Source organism: Micrasema longulum, unplaced genomic scaffold (assembly GCF_059751315.1).
Source record: "Micrasema longulum isolate JH-2025_06_02 unplaced genomic scaffold, ASM5975131v1 h1tg003108l, whole genome shotgun sequence".
Taxonomy (NCBI): domain Eukaryota; kingdom Metazoa; phylum Arthropoda; class Insecta; order Trichoptera; family Brachycentridae; genus Micrasema; species Micrasema longulum.
In genome coordinates, this window is record NW_028280208.1 from 55439 (window position 1) to 76975 (window position 21537).

A 21537-nucleotide genomic window follows, 5' to 3' on the forward strand; every position below is an offset into this window, starting at 1 on the left:
TTTCTTGTGCCCGGTAAAAATTAGAGCATTCAATTGTACCGCAAAGTTTCTTGAAAATGCACGAAAAAATAATAAAAAATATTTTAAACAAAAACGAAATACTTTGAGCGACGTCACTCGTTCATAGGAATCAATCAATGATAAAAGAGCTGTGAAAGATATCTGATTTACTTACCGTCAACGGTCAAGAGAACCTCTGACGTCACATGCGGAATAATTTCAGAATTACGAAACTTAAAAAAATCATGGCGCTGATATCATAATCTGATAATACGATATATAAAAATAAAAATAAAAATTTTGGCTTAAAAACCACTGAACTTCCTCATTATATCACAAGACCATGCATTATTTGTGCCACTGAAAATATAACACAAATGCCCAGACTAATTTTATTAAAACCAAAATTTAATTGGCATAAAGTTGTTTATTTAAGTTTTGAGTAGTCGTATAAGTAGGCACACTATATCATTGATGCATGCATACATGAGTAAAATTTTCTCATATAAATCAGAAAATGAACAAAAATGCAGTTGTACCTACTATTAACTGCGCCCATTAATGATATTAAAATTCTTACAAAAAACTACAAAGTTTTTTTTTAAAACTACAGATAGTAAAATGAAGAACATATGAAGCCAATAAATTTACTGCAACATTATTGATTTTCATTGATTTTTCCGTGCACGATTTTCATTGATTTTTCCATGCACGATTTTCATATGAAATTGTATGGAGTGAAAGGAGTGAATAATTATTTACTGTCAATCACAAACTTAGTGTAACATGATACATATACCTGCAAAAAATAGTTTTTGTGCATTGTATAAAATACCAAACTCACGCGTGGTCGCTAGCCTCTCCTCAATATCTTGTGTAAAATACTCGTAATAAGATCAGATTTACAACGGTCTTAAATACATTAAGTATATGAGGCTCTCAGTACCAAAGATGGCCAAACGATCCCATAACTATTTTCGAGAAAATGTTAAAAATCTGTAATAGAACTTTTTAATTAAAAAATATACACAAAAAATGTTTTTTTTAAATAATATTTAGTGCCATTAACATTTTAAACAATTAACATAAATAAATTAAGTTTTTTTAACTGACATTTTTTGGTGGAACTGCAGTCTGACGATGTCAATCACGACGAAACCCGGTCACTGGTAAAATCTTTAAATAAAAGTGCAATGAAACTATATTTTATTATAATTAACTAGTAAATACGCAGTTGGACGCTTTTGATACTGTTTTTAGCGTTTGGCTATAATCGATACAAAGGTCTCAAATATAGATGTCTTTCTCACATTTTTTTAATGTTCACTTGTTCATCTAGCTTATCTTTCTATAAAACCGATGTCTATCTGATTCTATGTACTTGATATGGACTTCCTGTACTTTTTCCTGTTTTTTTTCCAGTCTGTATTTTGTTAAATGGAACTGTAACCTGTCAGTTCAAGATCCCATAACCCCGTAAACTCCTCACCCCATAACTCGCGAATGAGATCTCACAATCGGACACAAACATGGACAGAGCTTTGTACAACTGCTAATTGAAATGTCTCCTGTCTGCTACAGTCAGTGACGTTATTAATATCGGCTTTTTTCTACTACACTCGAGTATTTTATTCTGATATTTTTTTGCACGTTTTCCCTATCATTCCTACTAATACAACAGATCGGTTATATACTACAGATGTATAGGTGTAATATTTGACTTTGGGTTGTTCGCTTGTATTTACCTGCATTTGTTTATGACAGCGATTTGCCTGTATAATCTTCATTATTTGCAATCAGTGCTGATAGCGTACTGAATAGGTATTTAGATTAGAGTCAATATTAATAATTTGATTCATATGAAATATAACTCCTTCATTCTATACAAGTAAAAGCCAAAGCTTAAAAAAATTAGAAACATAAGAGAAAAAAAAAACAATTAACAATATAACCTAACTTGTTACCTTAATTGTTCCTCCCGCCCCTGTAAACATCGACCTTTTTTATTTTTGTATATTAACTTGTATTTTAAGTTTATAACTGCACCTGGAAATAGAAAGATCTGCGCTTTCCGAAAATATAAAGAAGTGCTCCAAAATAAGTTAAGAAAATTCGTTTGGTTTCATAACAAAGTGTTTAATTTAATAAGCTTATGAAAAACTTATCTTGACATTAAAAGCGTTAATCCGTATTTAATTAAGTATGTACTTCATCCATATTTTTTATCAAACATTGTTGATAACAAAGCGCACGGGTATCCGCCGCTCGCGTTTCCCGTCTACAGATCGATGAAGTCTACTGTTTTAATCTACCACGTGACCATAATCACATCAGGTCGGTGGAATATTCTCCACAGGCGAGATATCTCCCTCCCCCGAAACCCCTCGCCAGGATAATTACACCACTGCCCGCCACCGCACAAAATGCTAACCGAAAAAACCAGAAATGAAAATAAAGAGCCGCCCAAAGCCGAAAAGCGGTGGTGGTCCAAAAAAATGCCGAGTTAACCCGTACAGGGTGGCTCGGGGGTGTTTGGGGGGGCATTTTTTCACAGTTCCCATATCATGACCAATCGACTGAGAGATCCGCAAAACATGAATGGTGGAGCCATGTATAGGAAAACATTCAAATTTGTTGGTGAAATTCTGGTGGAAGTTCATTGTAATTTATTGTAAAAACCGACGATTCATCCACAAATTTTGTAATAACCAGCTACCGGTATCATCGCTTTTGGGACATCTTCGGGACTGTTTTCTTCATTATAAAATTAAATATATTCATATAAATTAAGTAAGTATAGAGAATTAAAAATTATATAATAGGTATTGAATTAAATTCTAATTGTCCGAAGGACCTTTATACAAAGCGTCATGGGGAAAATAAAAGTCTTAAGTCTTTAATTTTAAGTCGTTCAGATAAAAATAAGTAAAATGAAATACTGTTGTATGATTTTTAATTTTTTATTCTTACTTTATGGATAAATACATTTAATTTTATATTTAAAATATCAGTCTCAAAGACGTTGCGAAAACGATTTATTCAATCACTGTTTATTCCGAAATTTGTGGATTTAAGTTTCGAATGTCTTTTATTTCTATAATAAAAACTATGTTAGGTATAATAGTTTTTTGGGCAAATTTACGTTAATATAGAGACATTTTTTTTATTTTTTTATTTTATTTATATTTCAAATCAACAAGCAAGGATATTGTTGCATACGAAATTACTGATGATCGATTTGTAAATTTTGAGCTCTCAGTTAAGCAAATATCGGATATATTAAATGGTGTACATATTTAACATATTTTGAAATTCCAACAAATCTGTGTGGACAACAGGGAGGTATATTTTTTTCCATTTTTCAGTTGAATATTAGTAAGTTTGAAACGAATCCATATTTCCATACTAATATTATTAATGCAAAATTGTTTTTGTCCGTTTGTTTGTGTTTTCTTCAAGTGCCGACGGAACTACTAAAGAGATAGCCGAAAGCTGACTAGTGACACAAGTTTCCTCTTATCCGGAAAAAAAATCACTCCCTCCGGAAAATTCTTGGCAGAAAAATGAATTAATATTTAAACAGTTTATCGATACAACGCCGACGTTAGCGTCGCCATAGAGTAACGTCGTTTTGGTAGCATTATTTTAAGTGACAGATGCTTCTGTATAATATTTCTATTGCTCCAAATAACAAAAAAATAATTTTGAGGCAAAACTGGCGATAATTTTGGGTGTCCGAGAACTTAACCGACGGAGGCCTGAGGGGCCGATCAACCGTGGTCCGCAAGACCGATGAAACGAGGCCCAGATGGTCGATTACATGAAGTTTGATGTGCTGAATTTTTGCGCGTTGGAAGTCTTCTGTTAATTCTTATTATACTCGTATTGTATGACTATTCGGTATTAAATATTATACCTACAATTATGTACAAAACTTAATGAAGCATCAAATTTTATCGTCAAATTAAAAATGCGTTCCGTAAACGCGTTTGATTTAAAAAAATCGAATATTCACTTTTTTTCTTATACGATTAATTATGATTATTATAATTCCCTTTTAATATTTCATACTAAACTTTAAAGAGGACTAAAATACTGTTAATTTTCGTGGAAATGTTATGTGATATAAATGAAATAATAATGAAATAAATACATATGGTAGGCATAAATTAAGAAAAAGCGGATATCAAAAAGTAATTTAAAAATTCAGATTCTTACGATAAAATTTAAAAATCAATTGGTACCAAAATTAACCATTTTTAAACTAAAAAAAAACGAAAAAATATGTCGTATGAAGAGTAAGGTAGATCAGTGCTACCCGAACATTTTATTTTATGACAAAGATTCTTCCAAATATACGAATATATTATTATTTAACAATTTAAAACATTTTTAAAACACGTATTTAAGTTGTCACGATCCTCAAATTAGTTCATTATTGAAAAAGGTTAATATTTATAGAGTCGGAACAATTAACAAGAACAGCATCAGGAACTGTGACGTCACCAGTAAAAAATGCAAGCGGGGATTTTAAAACCATAAATTTTGCGAAAAATCTTAAAGGCGTCAACTTGATTTCTTTGCCACGCAAAGTTAAATAGTACAGTTATAACATATAATTAAATGCGTGGTTTTCTGAAAACAAAATTTATTTTTACAATCACGTTAGTTATAATAACAGTCTACGATAATTAACATTGCCGCCTATACATTTATGAAAAAAAATTTTTCACGAAGCAATCAAAAAACAATTCATTTTAAAATTTGATTGACTTGTAATTGAGCATGAATGGCATTGTTTCATTATCAATTAAATTGGATGCAAATAATAATAACCGCATTCATTATTTTCATAAAGAATCTGTGATGAAAATTGTTACAAGCATCGGTAAAACTCAATTATAGGATATTTATTCATTTATTGAACTGTAAACATGAGGTTTTTAGTGAACTAATTATCATATTATAGCCAAATAATAATGTAATGGTATAATACAATTGGTTATTTTGTAAAATGGTGATTTCCCACAAAATAATTTTACACCATTGCCATTTTTCATGGGCAACAATAACAATCGAGAGAAATAAAATATTATATTTCACAATTACTTTAGTTTGAAAACATTGAAGTTTATCATTTTTTAATTAACCCAATCAACCGGCTTATGAAAACCCTAATGTACTAGCATTATTGATTTTTAATATACAAGCTGAACCCGGCAATGTTTTGCTGTTGCAAAATTTGAGTACATACTCGTATATATGTAGATTAAATTAACACAATCAAAAGTTTGATATATTTTCTGTCTGACTTTTCTTCATACAGACGTATTCCTGTATTTTATTTTTGGATTATGGTCCAAGAGCAGTGATTTTTTTTACACAAGATATATTTTTATCATTGGCGTGCCCTTACGCTATTGTTTTGTTTTTATGAAAAATTGTTTTTTATAGGAACTAGAACCATCCAAAAACCCGTAAAAATGCCCAGTTTTATCTGCTGTCTTCGGGCGCACGGTATACAAATACGATGCCTATTTTTGAAAAACGCATAACAAACTGATACAGAAAAATTTATTTTGATACTTCATAAAAAAAAAAAACGAAATCGGTTTAGATTTAAGGCGAGAAAAACGAGAAAACGAAATGTCGATTTTTACTATTCTTACAAAAGGCCTGGACATGTAGTTGTCTTTTTTGCACATTACATTATCGGGAAGGCATCTGCAAGACAGAAACAGTAAAAACAATTTTTTGAATTTCTATTCAACAAAATTTTCTGTCCTCATAATTTGTGTAAACCAAAACCCAAAAATAATATTTTATACACAAATTAAAATACAATAAATTATCGACTTCATTCGCCAACCATTTCCTTAGTAAATTACAATAAAAAACCAAGAATTTTTACTAACTTGAGTGTTTTAGAATCATGTTATTCGTTTATGTTATTTTACAAAAAGTATCCACTACCATTTTAAAGTAAATTAAATATTTTAATCCTCATATATCGAAGCGATTAAATTTCTCTAAAGTTTTAATTTCCAGGGACTTCAACTCGATGATAAGGGGGTGTTAGTGAAGAGAGGAGAGGTGTCTATTGAGAGTTGGTAATATAGAGGTATTTCCTTTCCATGTAAGGCGAATACAGGGGGCCATTTATGGAATACCAGACTTATGCGCCGTCACAATTTTAGAATTTAATTTTTATTGTATCATGAACTCACAAATATTTTTCTTTACCTTCAACAAGATTTGAGGTAATAAGCATGAGAAAAACTTGTCTGTAGATAAAGCTATGCATACTTATCTGCAAACGAAAACGAGATCTTCAGGTAAAGAACTCATGTAAGTACCGAAATTCCTAACTGTGCACGGGCAAGTCGCGTGCTCATGAGACCAAAAGTCTTCAACAGCTTGCCTCAGATGTTCGGGGAAACAGAAAATCAAATAATGTAAATAAAAAAAACAGATAATGAACCTATCGGAGTAGTTAGCGGAAAACATGATTTATAATGTATCGTGTTAAATACCTACTGACCAAAAGAAAAAGTGTCATTCAGGTCACCATACAAGTTTACAAGAAAGACAGAAAGAAAGTAATTAGAAAATAAAATACTTGGTCAGGAATAAACATATAGTGGATAATATTTTATTGAAAACGTGCTTTTTATAACTTATCATCTGTATACATACTCGTACACAAATAATTATAATTTTAAAAAAAATACTTAAGCGATTTTAAAACGTTGTGATTGGATCGGCCACATTTTAGCCATGAAAATTTCCTGCATTATGTTTGGAATGAATGGTAGAGTGCACAAAACATAGAGGACAAACATACCAAAAGTACCTCGATTAAATTAAATAAATATTTCATGTACGCATTCTATGGCTAATTGAAAAGAGGAGCTGCGGATCTAAGTGAAATTTTCAATCCCGAGGATTGAAACAAGGAGAAAAATGATTGTTAGTTTATTTTAAGTTCTTCGAAGAGCAGTCTTATTCGTCTTGTTCCGAAACCGGTGGGTATATTTATAACATGTATTTATAAACGGTGAAAGCAGCTCTCACCGCATATTCTTAAACCGTTTTAAAGATTGAGGTTCTTCCTGTCGGCTTGCCTTGAGCTCAATTTTTTTTTTGACAAACACCGAGTTACTTTAAAAACTTCAATTTCGTATGTCACGATTTCAATTAAATTTATTTCAATATTTTATTGCTTTGATCGCCCTTTTTACTGTGAGTTGTGTCTAAAAGTTTCAATATGAGATAGTAATTGAAGTTTTTTTTTTTTAAATATCGTATTAAAATTTAGAAAAACATCCACAATTATTCGCTAACAGCAATATAATGAAAAACCGTTCTTCACTTTTATAACCATTGTTCAAATATTATTATGCTAAATTAATTAAATAAGAAATCACCTCCAAAATTTTCTTGGTTAATTTTTGACAAAAATCTAATTAATGAAGAATATAAATGACTGAAATACTCGATGAACAAATTAAAATTATAAGATGACGACTTAGTAAAAGATATCGGCGCACATTGATGGATCCTTCAATATCAGTTTAGCTGGGCGTTAAATATTTCATTTATGTGTCGACGCACAGATGTCAGCTGAAATTTATGTCCTTCGAAGACTCGCTAGAGAAGGGGTTAAAGATGTATTGCCTTGCATCCCGAACAAATAATAATACAGCTGATCGCATTGTTCCTCTGAATACTTGACACGGTATATCTTTGGGTACTATATCTTGGAAATATCCCTAACTACTTGTTAGGGGTTCTGGGTACTGAATGTTTAATAGACATGAATATTACAGGGAGATGTTGCCAGGTCGGGATGTGGAAATATCCGGCTTATCCAGCGCTAAATCTCGGTACTTAATATCTAATTTATGCAAACTTATGACTACAAGTTCACGTACTTACATTTCATGTTTAATAGTTTTAGGATTATTCTCTATGAAGTTTATATATATAAAACTGTACGGGGCTTTTCCATGGTATATGTACAAACTGATATAAAATACTGTACAAACAACTACAATAACTAGACGAATATAAAATATAACTATTAATTAAGTCCCTCACTGATTATTATTAGAATACAAGTCTTGATTATCAACGGGAAAGCGAACGTATACAATAGATTTTCATAGATCATCACTGTATTCATTAGCCAGCTGCTGCCATGGCAAATTTAATGAAAAATTAGTCTGTTTATTAATATAATATAAGAAATAAAAAAATGTTTTACTCAAGTATCGGGTTGTGGTCCCGTGGCTAGTGTCTCGGACTCACAGACCAAAGGTCCGTGGTTCGAATCCCACTCTACCCCAACTTGGTTCCATTTTCTAATAGTGAGTTATTTACAACTCGTTGAAAATGGCCCTCAAAATTAAATATTTGGGTAAATCATAAGAACGCAAATATTTCTTTTTCTATAAAAAAAAAAAAAAAGTTTGTATAATTTAATTAACGTTTTCTGATTGAGTTTTTTTTAACAATAAATGTTATCTTTAGCATAAGAATGGAGTAATAAATATGAAAATAAACGCCTATTTCAGGGACTTCATCATACAAAGTTATAACTTGTGAGTATTAGTATGTACATAATACATAAAAACTTTAATAATACAAAGCTCTACAGACCAAAAAAAATCTTAAAGAAATCTTTTAGAAGTTTATTTTTTTTTTAATCTTGTAAAATATTATAAAAAACCTTTATTTATTTTCACTAATTTTAAATATGTATATTTGAGTGCTTTTATTTAATTGTCAATTTTTTTTATTGTTTAATGATCAAATTTTCTAGTATCTATTATTATTTTTATGAACGATTTATTTACTTGTATACGAACATTTTTGTGATACGCTGAATAGTAAATAATTATATTTACTATTAAATTATCAAATTATCGTTCGGCGAATGTTATGCGTAAAGAGAAGGATATGTATGACATAATTTGGCATGAATAATTAATTTTATTGTTTAAATATTTAGAAGCAGTCAATTTACAATGTTACTCTATTGTTTAATAAATAAAATTATTCGTGCAAATGAACGAAAGTTGCATTAAACAAACGACCTACGCCTAGTTATGCGGACAAAGTATATAACGGTTAATTCTTAAAACAACAAATATTACAATAAATATATATTTGTACTGAAAAAGCAGCATGAAATAACCTAATGCGAAAAATTCACCAGACCATATTAATTGCAAGTTCTAAAATACTTCAATTTTAAAACTCGCTCCTTCATGTCTACATACAATATTTACACTTCATACATAATTTTAAAATTCTTTTTAATAGTTAGCAACTTATTTTAAAACAATTAGATTGGCGAAGTATAAACATAAGAATAGATTTTTACTTGTAGTCAAATAAAATACAATTTCTTGAAAACACGAGACTTCTACTAGGAGCATCCCATGTTGTCTTGAAGTGAGAGAATATTTGAAGAATTTCCTCGAGCATGCGCACAGGTCGTGAGAAAAAAGAAAACATTCTTCCCGCCTCCTTGAAGGAATGACTTTCTGAAAGAATTCCACGCACAAGAAAGCGCGAAACACCCTCGGAGATTTTGGATTGGGGAAGAGTTTTACATCTCAACGCTTTAAGCGAGAAACCTTTAACAAATAAATTAGGAGATTTAATTTTTGTCAAAACCAGGTTTCAATTTTTATTAAAATATATTTAAATACTTAAAATTACGGTGAATAATTATGCCATGTAGAGATGCTCTGGAGTTTCGTAACCGTAACTGTCGATATCTGTTGTAATTTAATACACGGAACCGAAACCAACTAACGATTCTTAGTATTACTCGTATAACCCTAATCCAATCTATCTAGACTTGAATTCTTATTTCCCTTACACCACTATTCTACGTATATTCATTAGTAATTTAATGAGATCGCGAACTTAGCTTGAAGTATTTATGATTCAAGCCGAGTACCAACTTATGATTTTATGACCACTTAAAAAAAAAAAATAAGTCAATCAACAGGCTTAAGTAAGTCCTAACAGATTGACATGAATGAGTAATACTTAATCTAAACGTTCTTAAAAATCTACTTAAATTAACAAAGTGTATAATTAACAAAAGGTATGTATAAAGCATAATCTAGACGAAAGAGACAAGTGTGACATAGCAAGTCAGGAGAGACAACACCGCTTGCTTCTTAAATGCCTGTCCTTGCTGTAGGAACACATCGACAGTACCGTTTAGTGAGATTTCGTTCACTGTTCTGAGGATCCTTGGCAGAGGGGAAAGAATTCGATATTAGTTTTGTAATTTCCCACAGCAAAGACAAGATTGGTACGCAAGTTACGGCGAGGTACATTAATCTATATAGTTAGATATTAATTTGTGCAAGAATATAAAACCTGCTAAAATCTCTCTGAATTCTAAGCGAAAGATGTGAAAGTACTCTAAACGATCATAATAGTTAATTATTAAAGTATTTGATCCGATTCTAAATATTAACGATTTTAAAAATTTACGGCCATATAGGGCCAGTAGTTAAAAAACTGTTTAAGTAAAATGTTTTTCATGTTTTTGTCAAAACGGACCAAGTTATTTAACTTTTTTCCTGCAATTTCAACAAAAAAACATGACCGTTATTAAAGTTCAAGTTTTTGACTGAACCTCTTTTGTCATTAAAGGCTGCCGTATTAAAAAATGTGTATTTTACGTGTTTTGATGAAAACAATGACATTTCGATTTATTTTACTTTTTCAATGAATATGACATGATTTTAAATGACAAGTTTTTTCTTCTTATTGTCGCGCAATTAAAATTTTTCCGTACATATAGTATTGTTTTGATATCTATGTCAGTGAATCGAACGGAAGGGACTAATTACAAGCCGTCAATCAGTCAAAAGGCAACTGGGATTAGGTCTAAATTAAACCTAAACACCTGGCATGTAGCGCAGTGTGTAATCGATAGAGTAATTGAGTAGGAGTTGGCGCATGGTGCGGCGGTCTGAAAGTACATTCCTCCACATACCCGAAACAGTTTTAAAGACCGCCGGTCTTCCTAACAGTTTCACTGATACAAAAGCAATTTTTTTCTGTCAATAAAAGAGTTACTCTTTTAGAACGTTTAATTTAATGCACCCAGACTTTAATTGAATTTAACTCCGATACTTTCACTGCCTCTTTCAAAGTGATTTTTGCAAAATTATACGGAGGGCCTTTGTCGAGTTTTGTCATTCTTCCTCATAACCATATTGCAAATACGAATGATAACCATATTTTTAACACGAATGATAACTATATTGCAAATACGAATGATAACCATATTGCAAACACAACAGACTATGTCCATTATTGAAGTTTTATAAATTTTATAACTTTAGATTGGTTTATTATTAACATTATTTTTTTTAATTTGACTCGGATGCCCTTTATATAAGTCACCAAATGATAAATCCCACAATTACGCATGTAGCGTTGCTAATGAAAAGGTTATCAAATACTTTAATTTATTCAAGTCACAGTGAAAGGATTGTTAGTTAGTAGGTACTACGTTTGACAATTTCAATACCAAGGGTTGGCAGCAGTACTTCCCTTGATGGTAAAAGACGACACTAGTTTAGTTCACACCCTGAGACATTGGGATCCCTGGGCCCCGATTACTATGGGAAGTTAACAGAGTTATCTTCGACTGTCTATAAAGTAAAATCGAAATTCAAATACGAAAATGTGACTATTTGTATAAACATTTCAGGTATTTTCGTCAATAACCTGTATTTGAACACGTTAAAAAAATAATTGTGTATTTACCAGTGGTAAGCCGTGATTTATTTTATAGGTAATCTTTAAAAAAAAAAAAAATTGTACCTACAAAACATGTTAGTAATAAATAAATTACTATTTTTTCTGTGGTTCTGTGAAAATCAACTCAAAAAACAATTATTATGAACCACGTGATATCTGTAGCTTTATTCTACACTATTTTTATAGAATACTTGTACAAAAGTTTATTAACAACTACCACAATGACATTCAGCAGATATTTCCATTATGATCTGTCATTGACGGTACTGTCAAAGTGTCAACACTTGAGCACTGGCCAATTTCTTTTAAAATGAATAATGTCAAAAACCGCCACTGCGAACGCCACCTGTCCTATGTGATATGTCAACGGTATCCTATTAAAGAAAAATAGTCCTTCGAAAAAAATGATCGAAATACTAGTTTCCAAATAGAGAATCTTCAAATAATATTTGTAATCTGCAAGTTTGTTTTAGTACTAAAAGGGCCGACTTGGGTTAAAGACGAAAAATACTATGTAGTTTTTTTGTATGGAAGAATAAGCTGAGGTAATCAGCCATATTCATTGTTCACTGAAAATGGGCTGGGCGCACTTCATAGATATAATAAATAACAATTATTTTATTTATTTTCCCATAAACATAGTTACTCTAAAAAAATATTGTCTAAAGTAAAAAAATAATGGCAAGCTGTGCATAATCGCTTATTTTGACGATTCGCCCCTGGTATCTACATATTCTATTTTCATACAGAAAACTTCATTTCATTTTGTATAGAAAGTTGAAGATAAGTGTTAACTTCCCATCGTAATAGGCACGGTAACGAACCCTGGACAATACATAAAATTGGATTTATGGCTGTGGTGCGACGGTCTGGCTGGTAGCGAAATACTGAGGAGGATTGTGAGGATATTGATTTATTGGCCCACAGAAAGTTATTATAAAACCAGAAATAATTCATGATCTTACTTTGCTTTTTCTCTTAACAAACGTCAATATATAAAAGAGTTGAGGAAACGTGGATGTTTAAACATACGCAGAATGGTGAATGTTATACATTAAGTAATGTCACTTAAATCTGCATTGTGTTTTTCTGTTTATCATATTGATGTGGATGCCATGCCATATCTTTGATTTTATATAATACCTGTGGTGATGTTATACATCTGTGGTAATTCATTTTTCGTATAAAACAAGGTGTACGTAAATAAATTTCCCTCTCAAAAATGTTTCCACTCTTTGTTGCAAATAATTTATATCTTAATAATTACCAAAGGAGTATAATCTAGCCATGTCAACAAACCAGTATAAAAAGAAGTACGAAAATTGAAGTAGTATCTTCAGGTTTTGCCTAGTAGGTGAACTAATTCAGCCAGATTAATCTCACTCATATCAACAATGGTTCTAGCACTTTTCCTTTACAAAAGTTAACAAATGGAAGAGCTGAGGAAATATGGATATTGAAACATACGCAAAATGGTAAATGTTACATATTGTGTAAAGTGGCTACTTAAACCAGCCGATGATAGGCCATAAACCCTGTAAATGTCTAGACTTCCATATTCCCTTCTCAAAAGTCATTATTCTCTCTGTTGCGAGAAATTTCTAAATTACAAACCCTTCTCAATTTTGTAGCAACAACGCATTGGATAATAAAAAAGTTCTGTCGCCCAATTTATTGGTTAGATATCTCCAAAGTGCAAATTTTATAGACAGTGAGAAAACAAATATTTAAATTATCACCGGTAAAACGTTTGGATTGTTTTTGAAATAACATAAGTAAAATCACCATCAAATTCAGTACAGGTTTTTCGGCATTTTATTTTGAGATGATCAATTATTAATACCCATATTGCTAAAAGAGATCAGACATCTTGAGTCCATCACATCGTTTCGTGGGATGGTGAAGGTTTTTGTTAAAACCAAACATCCAGATAGTTGATAGTTGATAGCACACATAGTTTGATAGCACGTCATCGTAAAGCGTCTGGATTTAATAAAAATGTTTTGTTTTTTAAATTGTTTTTGTTTATAGGTATATTGTTCATAAGTAAGGGTTTGTGTTCAATTTAATTTGATTTTTTTGTACATCTATCTAAAATAAATTAATTACACTACATATTTATTTATCTGTTGTATTTTGTTAAGTAAAATAGTCTAATATTTTATTGATGTGAGTATGATTTTGTTCTACTAGAATCTACATATGTATATATATTGCATTACAAACATAGGTATGTATATATCGTACATCGTACGAGTATGCAAATCTGTGGCGGGTATAATTGATAAGAATATGAAAAGATCACTAAATGGTTTGGTCATGTGGAATGAATAGATGACGAAAACAATTCATCGTAATCCAGAACGAAGATAACTAAAAAGGCGTAGCAAGATAAGATAAACCAAAATCTTAATTTTGGCCTTGTCAAAAGTAAAAACAATGGAAAATCGTGTATAACAAAATGTTTTAATAACTTATGTTCACTAAATTAGTATTTAAAATTAATAGTCTATTTCCAAAATCCGTTATTTCCCTGTGGCCGCTATATAAAGTTAGGTAGGTTTTGGAAATAGACGACTCAAATATTGAATTATCGGACTTATGAAAGTCATAATATATTTTACACTATCGGGAAAGAGCGGGTGTTTTTATTGTAAACTATATAAATGTAGATGAAACTAGGAATGTATGCCAAAATAGACGCATGCGGCTTTTAATCCTCTCTGCCTAACCCTACGGTAAAAAGGCGTGATGATAGTGGTAGTAATAGTGCGTTGTGTATAATTATTCTCACAGCACCACCAGCGTCAACGCCGTGTCGTTGACAAATTGACTTGTGTAATAATGGTTTGTAAATATCTATCTCGGCGGTATCGGAGAATATTCTTGTGACAGGTGTCAGACGCATGCACTACTGTCACCAGAGATATCAGTGGGGTACTGTCACCCGTCAAGTCGCTGGCAAGGGCTAGGGGCGGGTTGAGAAGGACGCGGGTCCATATCGGATGCTGATGGCCTTAATCAAGACGCCGGAGGACGTTATTAATACGTAATATTCATTTCAGAATGCTGACAAGGCGCAGAGAGATGAAGATGTATTTATATTGAATACGCATATAGTAATTATATCATTCTGCGTAGTAATCCAAAAACTATTTAATACCCGTTGCAACAAACTGTACGGTGTGATATTTTTAAATATATCAGTAGTTTGGCTAGAACTTCTTTTAAATAAAAACATTAAAGCAAGTTGTAGTAGAGTGAGATTTGTGCCTCAAACCTTTAACTCGTAAGTCCACAACACTATCACGGAACCACGACCCGGTTCGGCTTAATGAGAGGCACTAGGCTAGCGAGGAAGCGTGAATTAGGTATTTCACACGAGTCATAAAAACCCTTTTTGCGAAGGTAGATGTACTAATAATACCTCAGGCTACGCAACGTCCCCACGAAATTTTAAGACAATTTTGCGTTCTGAGTTTGCAGAAAAAAAAATATTCATTCGGTTTACATAAAAATTAAGAATCAAATTTATGTTAAAAAATGTTCAAGTAAATGGCGAAACAAATAAAGAGATTATTATTTTTTATTTGTTGTATAATTTTCTTCATGCATCTTAAGTACTGAGGATTTTTTAATCGAGCATGCTTGAAAGACTTCTAATTGTTATGCAGAAAGCAGCCAGTTCACAATTTTGAAAAATGATATATTGATGGTATCGGGTGCAGTAAGGTCTATTCTATGTTCTGCTGAAAACAGCCAGACCGCTTTTATACAAAAAACTGGATTAATCACTTTCTGAAAATGGTATCGATCACAAAAATGGCATTTTTTAATTTTCAGAAACCACTCACAGCACTAAAATTTTTTTGCGGTACTTAAAAAATCATTAAAACCGGTAAAATACATAATTAAATTCACGTTTGTAATGTAAAACAAGTACGGTATTCATTGTTTATTATTTGTTAAAGTCAAAAACATTCCAACTGTTGTGTAGATTTGATAATTCATTCTTTTCACAAAAGTGCTATTATCTCATTTTCACTTTTCTATGGCTGGCTGCTTTCTGCATAACTACGTTCAATTGTACCTACAGCCTACAGCTAAGGCGTTTTTTAAAATATTCGCCCCTAAATAGGTATGATTATCTGTGTTCACGTATTACATATAGAAATATTAGTTTATTTGTAGTAAACTGTGTAGTTCTTTTTCTTAGCGTAAATATTTTTAAATACTTTAATACCTTACTTTATGCCAGTAGTTGCGCCCACAGTATACTTTGTATGCCTATTTCGTGCCCTTAATCAGAAGTTTTTATTATTTGGATGATTATGTTAAATATAATAAAATGTAAATTTAAGACCAAATATTATGACGCGGTAGAGGAATGTAATTGTTTTGATAATTTGTTATATCTAATTAAAGCGCGAAATGTTATTCGTTACAATATACTATTAACTTTACTCCCTTAACACTTATTACATAATTAATAAAAGTACTCTCTATTTTAAAACTTGAAAAAATACTAGTTATTTATTTACGTTTGATACATTTAAGTAATCTGAGTTATTGTTATAGGGTCTCAAGGATGTAAAAGAATGCAAAAAAGTACGATAGTAACGGTATTATTATGTTCTCCGCGCAACGTAGAATATTATGTATGATGTAAATTTTCTATGGTTTTAAATATATATCATTCAAATTAGCACGTGTGACGTCAAAATGACGTGACGCTAACTGCTATCCGTTTTGTATGTGCGCGTTTTTAAACCCAATTTTTGAAGATAAAATATTTTTTTATAGATTCATAGTTATATCATTAGAATAGTAAAAATTCGCTGTAATTATTTATAATATTTTCAACGTTATTCCCGATTTGTGAAAATACTCTATGCCATTTTCTTTAAATACCTACTTCTTCATGTAGCTGAATAAAAAGGTTGGTAGCTTATTAGCTAGCATTGATGCTGAAGCGTCTGAAGATAAGAAAGTGGTCATAATAATGAGATTTCAATAAAATAAAATTACCTTTAAAAAATACGTACTTTAATAAAACATTTATAATAATAAATACAAACTTTGTTTTTAGATTGCCATTTTGTTAATTAATATATAATATTTCAAATTGAAAAAACTTAACTTGTCCAAATGCTTGCAGATTGGCTGAATTTTCTCTCTGGGGAGTTGTTCATATTTAATTTTTTTGCAACAGAGAGGAAAAACATATTCGAGAAGAGGGGGTTCAGCCGGATAAATCTCACCCGCATGATAAAGGTTTCAGCTCTTTTACTTCACAAAAGTAAACAGATGAAAGAGTTGAGGAAATGTGGATGTTCAAACATCGGCAGAATGGTGAATGTTACACAGTGTGTAAAGTGGCCACTTAAACCAGCAAATGACAGGTCATAAGTCCTGTAAATGCCTAGACTCTCATATTCCCTTCTCAAAAATGTTTTCCCTCTCTGTTGTAACAAATTTATATAAACTATTACAGGCTAATAGTATTTTCAGAAGTAACAAGCGAAAATTTAAATCATGAAAATGTGGAATATGAAATTACAATAAAAACGAGTATTTTTATTTTTATTTCAAAGATAAAAGAATCAATTTGCAACTTGAAACCCCCGACTTCCGAATGCGAAAGTTTTTATTCATCATTACAAGCACTTCCGGGAAAGTTAGTTTCCTGGAAATGTCGTGTGAGGAACAAAAGACAGCACTTGAAACTTTCTAAGATCCAATTGGGAGCTTAAGTGGAAAACTGCGACAAGTTCGTACTTTTATTTTACCGTTTAGTTTTAGAAGATTTAATTATCAAATAAAGATCCGTGTTCACTTTATGAAAATAGCTGTAAGTGCTAATATCTGATATTAATGATGTGTTAAAAAAAATATTTGAGATTATTTTTTATGTTCAAATTCCATTCTACAGGAGCAAACAAAAATCGATTTTTCCAAATTTGAAAAAAAATACGTGTTTAATCTAATTTTATGGTTTATACTACAGATTTCTACATAATGTGATAACATTTATTGTAAAATATAATCCATCAAATAATGGGCAATTATCATGGAATTTTTTTATTAGCCAACAAATTAATCTAAAAAGTCACAAGCCAGGCGGTATTATTCTTATTAAAATATGATAAAAAATAAGGGAGATATAAAGGATTTAATTCTAGTAATTTGAATGGTGCCAAAAACAAACAATTCGCGATGTCATCAAGTATGACGTCTTCGGATGTTTTGTGACGTCATCGGATTTTTTTTCATCAATGTCCATGGGTTTAATATAGTATTGTTGATAGCTTCCTTTTTCCATGTGTCTTTTGTTTACATTTACGGCATCCTGTCACTTATCAAACGCTACGAGTTGTGATTGATAATTTTAATGATAAATTGATAATTTAATTTATCATTATCGTAATAAATCAATATTTAGAAGAGGTTGAAAACCTTTAAATAATAAAAGATATTCGAGATACACGATGTATTCGGTTTTCACTTTCATCTTTTAGTACCTGGAACTGGAATGCGGAGTGGGTAAGGAGGGGAGCTTAAGACAATATGCATAGACAACTCTTCCTATATTTCTATCTGATGCGTGTGGCATTACCAACATTAAAATAAATGCATTACTCGTAAACTACTGTGATAAAATTTATTACCAACTTACGAAACGATTATTTTCGAAAGACCTTATTTTCGAAACGGTGCAATAAAATGCCGAATTTTCGGAAGTTTTTATTTTAAGTTATAACTTGACATTTTCAAAACATACGAGAGCTTTGCGCGCTCCCGCGAGTTCGAAGCGACTTCTGCGCCGGGTTAGAACTCTTCTTCGAATCAAGCCAATTTGGACATAATACAAACCCGTGACCACGCCCAATTCATTCTAGGTATCTTGTATTATATGTGGTTCATACCTATTTAATAAAATCTACATAAAAACACACTTTTTTCTCAAAACGCGTTTTTTCTCATATAAAGTTCATCCAATCAAACAAATTGTGTTTTTTTTTTATTTTTAAGCTTTATATTTATTTACAAAATAACTTTATGAATGTTTGCTCCTCAAATAAAGTAACTGGTTGAAAATGCAGGAAATGAGAATATTTGGGAAATTGTTTTAAATTAAACATTCACCTGTAGTAAAATGTTGTCTATAATATGGTTTTACACTGCAATCTTTTATTGTTCCTGACACTTGACACTTGAAGCGTCAGAATGATCACCTTACATACCATCTAACAAAAATGATTGACATAATATGCTGCAATCGACTGAAGCTCAATTGGCAAAAGTACAAAAAAAATATCGATTAATATTCGATTACGCACTTAAATATGCACACGTAATTTACATAAGCTTTAAATGCGGTAAAACCAAAATGAATTAAGTACCCATCACCGAATATTTCCGTTCCAGGCTTGTTTTCGTGATTAAGATAGGGCGAGTCTCACCTGGGTACTGCGGCCGCCCCCGGCCGCGGCCTCAGGTAGCCGCGGTGGCGCGGGGACCGCAGATGGCGATACTGGTGACCTAACTCGGCTCTCGGTGACCGAACCCTGCCCGAGTCGACCAAACCTCTAACTATCGGCCTGACCTGCGCCCAACCGAAATTTCACCCGAACCTGACCGACACTTCACCAGACAAATATGGATGTTATTGCGCTGTTTTAAATGCTCCCTGACCAAAACAGAATGTCTAAAACCCTTTGGTGTTTTGCGCTTTTTATCTAATTTGATCGTTCCATTCGTCTAGGTTTTTACACCATTAACAAGAAATAGCCATCATATATGTAGAGCTTTTATTTCTGCATATATGTTCTTATCGATCGAATGGTTTTATGATTTTTACACTGTTCAAAATACACGCATTCATCTCTTGTGTCATGCTGTCACAAAAGTCTACATAGAATACAAGACTTGATCCCTCTTATTTACAAAAATTAATTATTTCGTGTTCTACAACAGGCTTAAATTAAATGGTTATTTTTATAAATAATGTTATATATGTTATTAAACAGTACATGTACGTGTGAAATTTTGTTTTTTTAATACTTGTTCTTCAAATATCTTGCCTTTTGATTAATGTTACACAACGTTATTGCACAGTTTCCAATGGGGATTTTTTATGCAGTCATTAAAGAGCTAAAAAAGATGAACAAAATGCAAATACAGTATGCTAAAAATGTTGTCTTCATTGTGGCAATAAATATATTGCTAAACGACCCTTCAAAATGTGTGTTTTTTCAATAGTTTTTACCCAATGCACTCCTACGCAGGCTTAAGTTTCCAATATTTTCTTTTAATTTATGAAATGAGTTTCCCATTTAAAAACCTTTTGTTTTTAGCTATAATTATCTTAATAATTGAGGAAATAGATACTGATAATGCAATAGTTTTAGGTATGTACAAGTACATACCAGGGGCGAATCGTCAAAGTAGGCGATTATGCACAGCTTACCATTATATTTGACTTTTAATAATAATAATTTATAGTTACCATGTTTATGGGAAAATAAATAAAGTCATTGTTATTTATTATAAATCACCGTTTATATATTTCTACAAAAAAAAATCTATGAAGTGCGCCCAGCCCATTCTTACTGAACGATGAAACTAGCCGATTACCTCAGCTTATTCTTCCATACAAAAAAGTACACTGTATTTTTCGTCTTTAACCCAAGTCGGCTTTTTTAGTACTAAAACAAACTTGCAGATTACAAATTTTATTAGAAGATTCTCTATTTGGAAACTAGTATTTCGAACATTATTTCCAAAGTACTATTTTTCTTTGATGGGCTACCGTTGACATATTATGTATCACATAGGACAGGTGGCGATCGCAGTGGCCGTTTTAGGCATTATTCATTTAAAAAGAAATCGGCCAGTGCTCAAGTCTTGACAGTACTGTCAACGACAAATCATAATAGAAATATCTGCGGAATGTCATTGTGGTTTTTGTTAATAAAATTTTTGAACAAGTATTGTATTAAAATAGTGTAGAATAAAGCCACGTTTATCGCGTGGTTAAAAATAATTGTTGTTTGAGTTGATTTTCACAGAACCACAAAAAAATAGTCATTTATAATTACATTACTTACATGTTATGTAAGTACTTCTATGTAATACAAATTAATGAATATTTTTAATAGATTACCTATAAAATAAAGCACGGCTCGCCACTGGTACATACCTATTTGAGTCTCCTGGGGTCACGGACCGCGTCTTGGGATGCCAGTCGGGCGGCGGACGGTACACAATATACTTAGGCAATACTACACACAATGAGGAGCTGTAGCAGCAGGATCTTGGAGTGAGTCTGCGGATGGATTCACATGAAGGTATTCAAGGAGGTGAATATTTACCTTACTCCCCATCGATCGCCCACAACATACTTAGGGTAAGTTTTACACGATGTAATAAAATATCTCCAAAGGTGGGGGGGGTATCTCTTTGGTAATGATATCTTGTGACTGCGGTGAAACCCAGGAAGACAGCCACCTACTGACATGCTCGGTCATGGGAGAAGGCTGCTCTCCTGGGGACCGAATTGTGGCAAATGACATGAGATACATGAGATACAGATATATATTGAAGTGGCCGGTTATGATCCAGACGGAGACGTTAAGTAAGTAAGTAAGTACAATAAATGAAAGAGCGTTACCTCTGCCACTTCTGCCGACGAAGCGGAGGTCGTTGAACTTGGCGACCTGGTTCTTCATGACA

The 21537-nt window shown here is 31.9% G+C and overlaps 1 protein-coding gene across 1 annotated transcript in view; it reads right to left on the minus strand.

Moving 5' to 3' along the window:
* RunxA (RUNX family transcription factor Runt related A) overlaps positions 1-21533 on the minus strand; it is a gene marked incomplete at its 5' end in the record, with an annotated part of 65513 nt that extends 43980 nt beyond the window's left edge. Inside the window, one exon of the mRNA XM_088241854.1 lies at positions 21476-21533. Within this exon, the coding sequence (XP_088097980.1) occupies positions 21476-21533 (58 nt within the window). The remainder of the gene's footprint in view (positions 1-21475) is intronic.
* Positions 21534-21537: the final 4 nt, after the last annotated feature.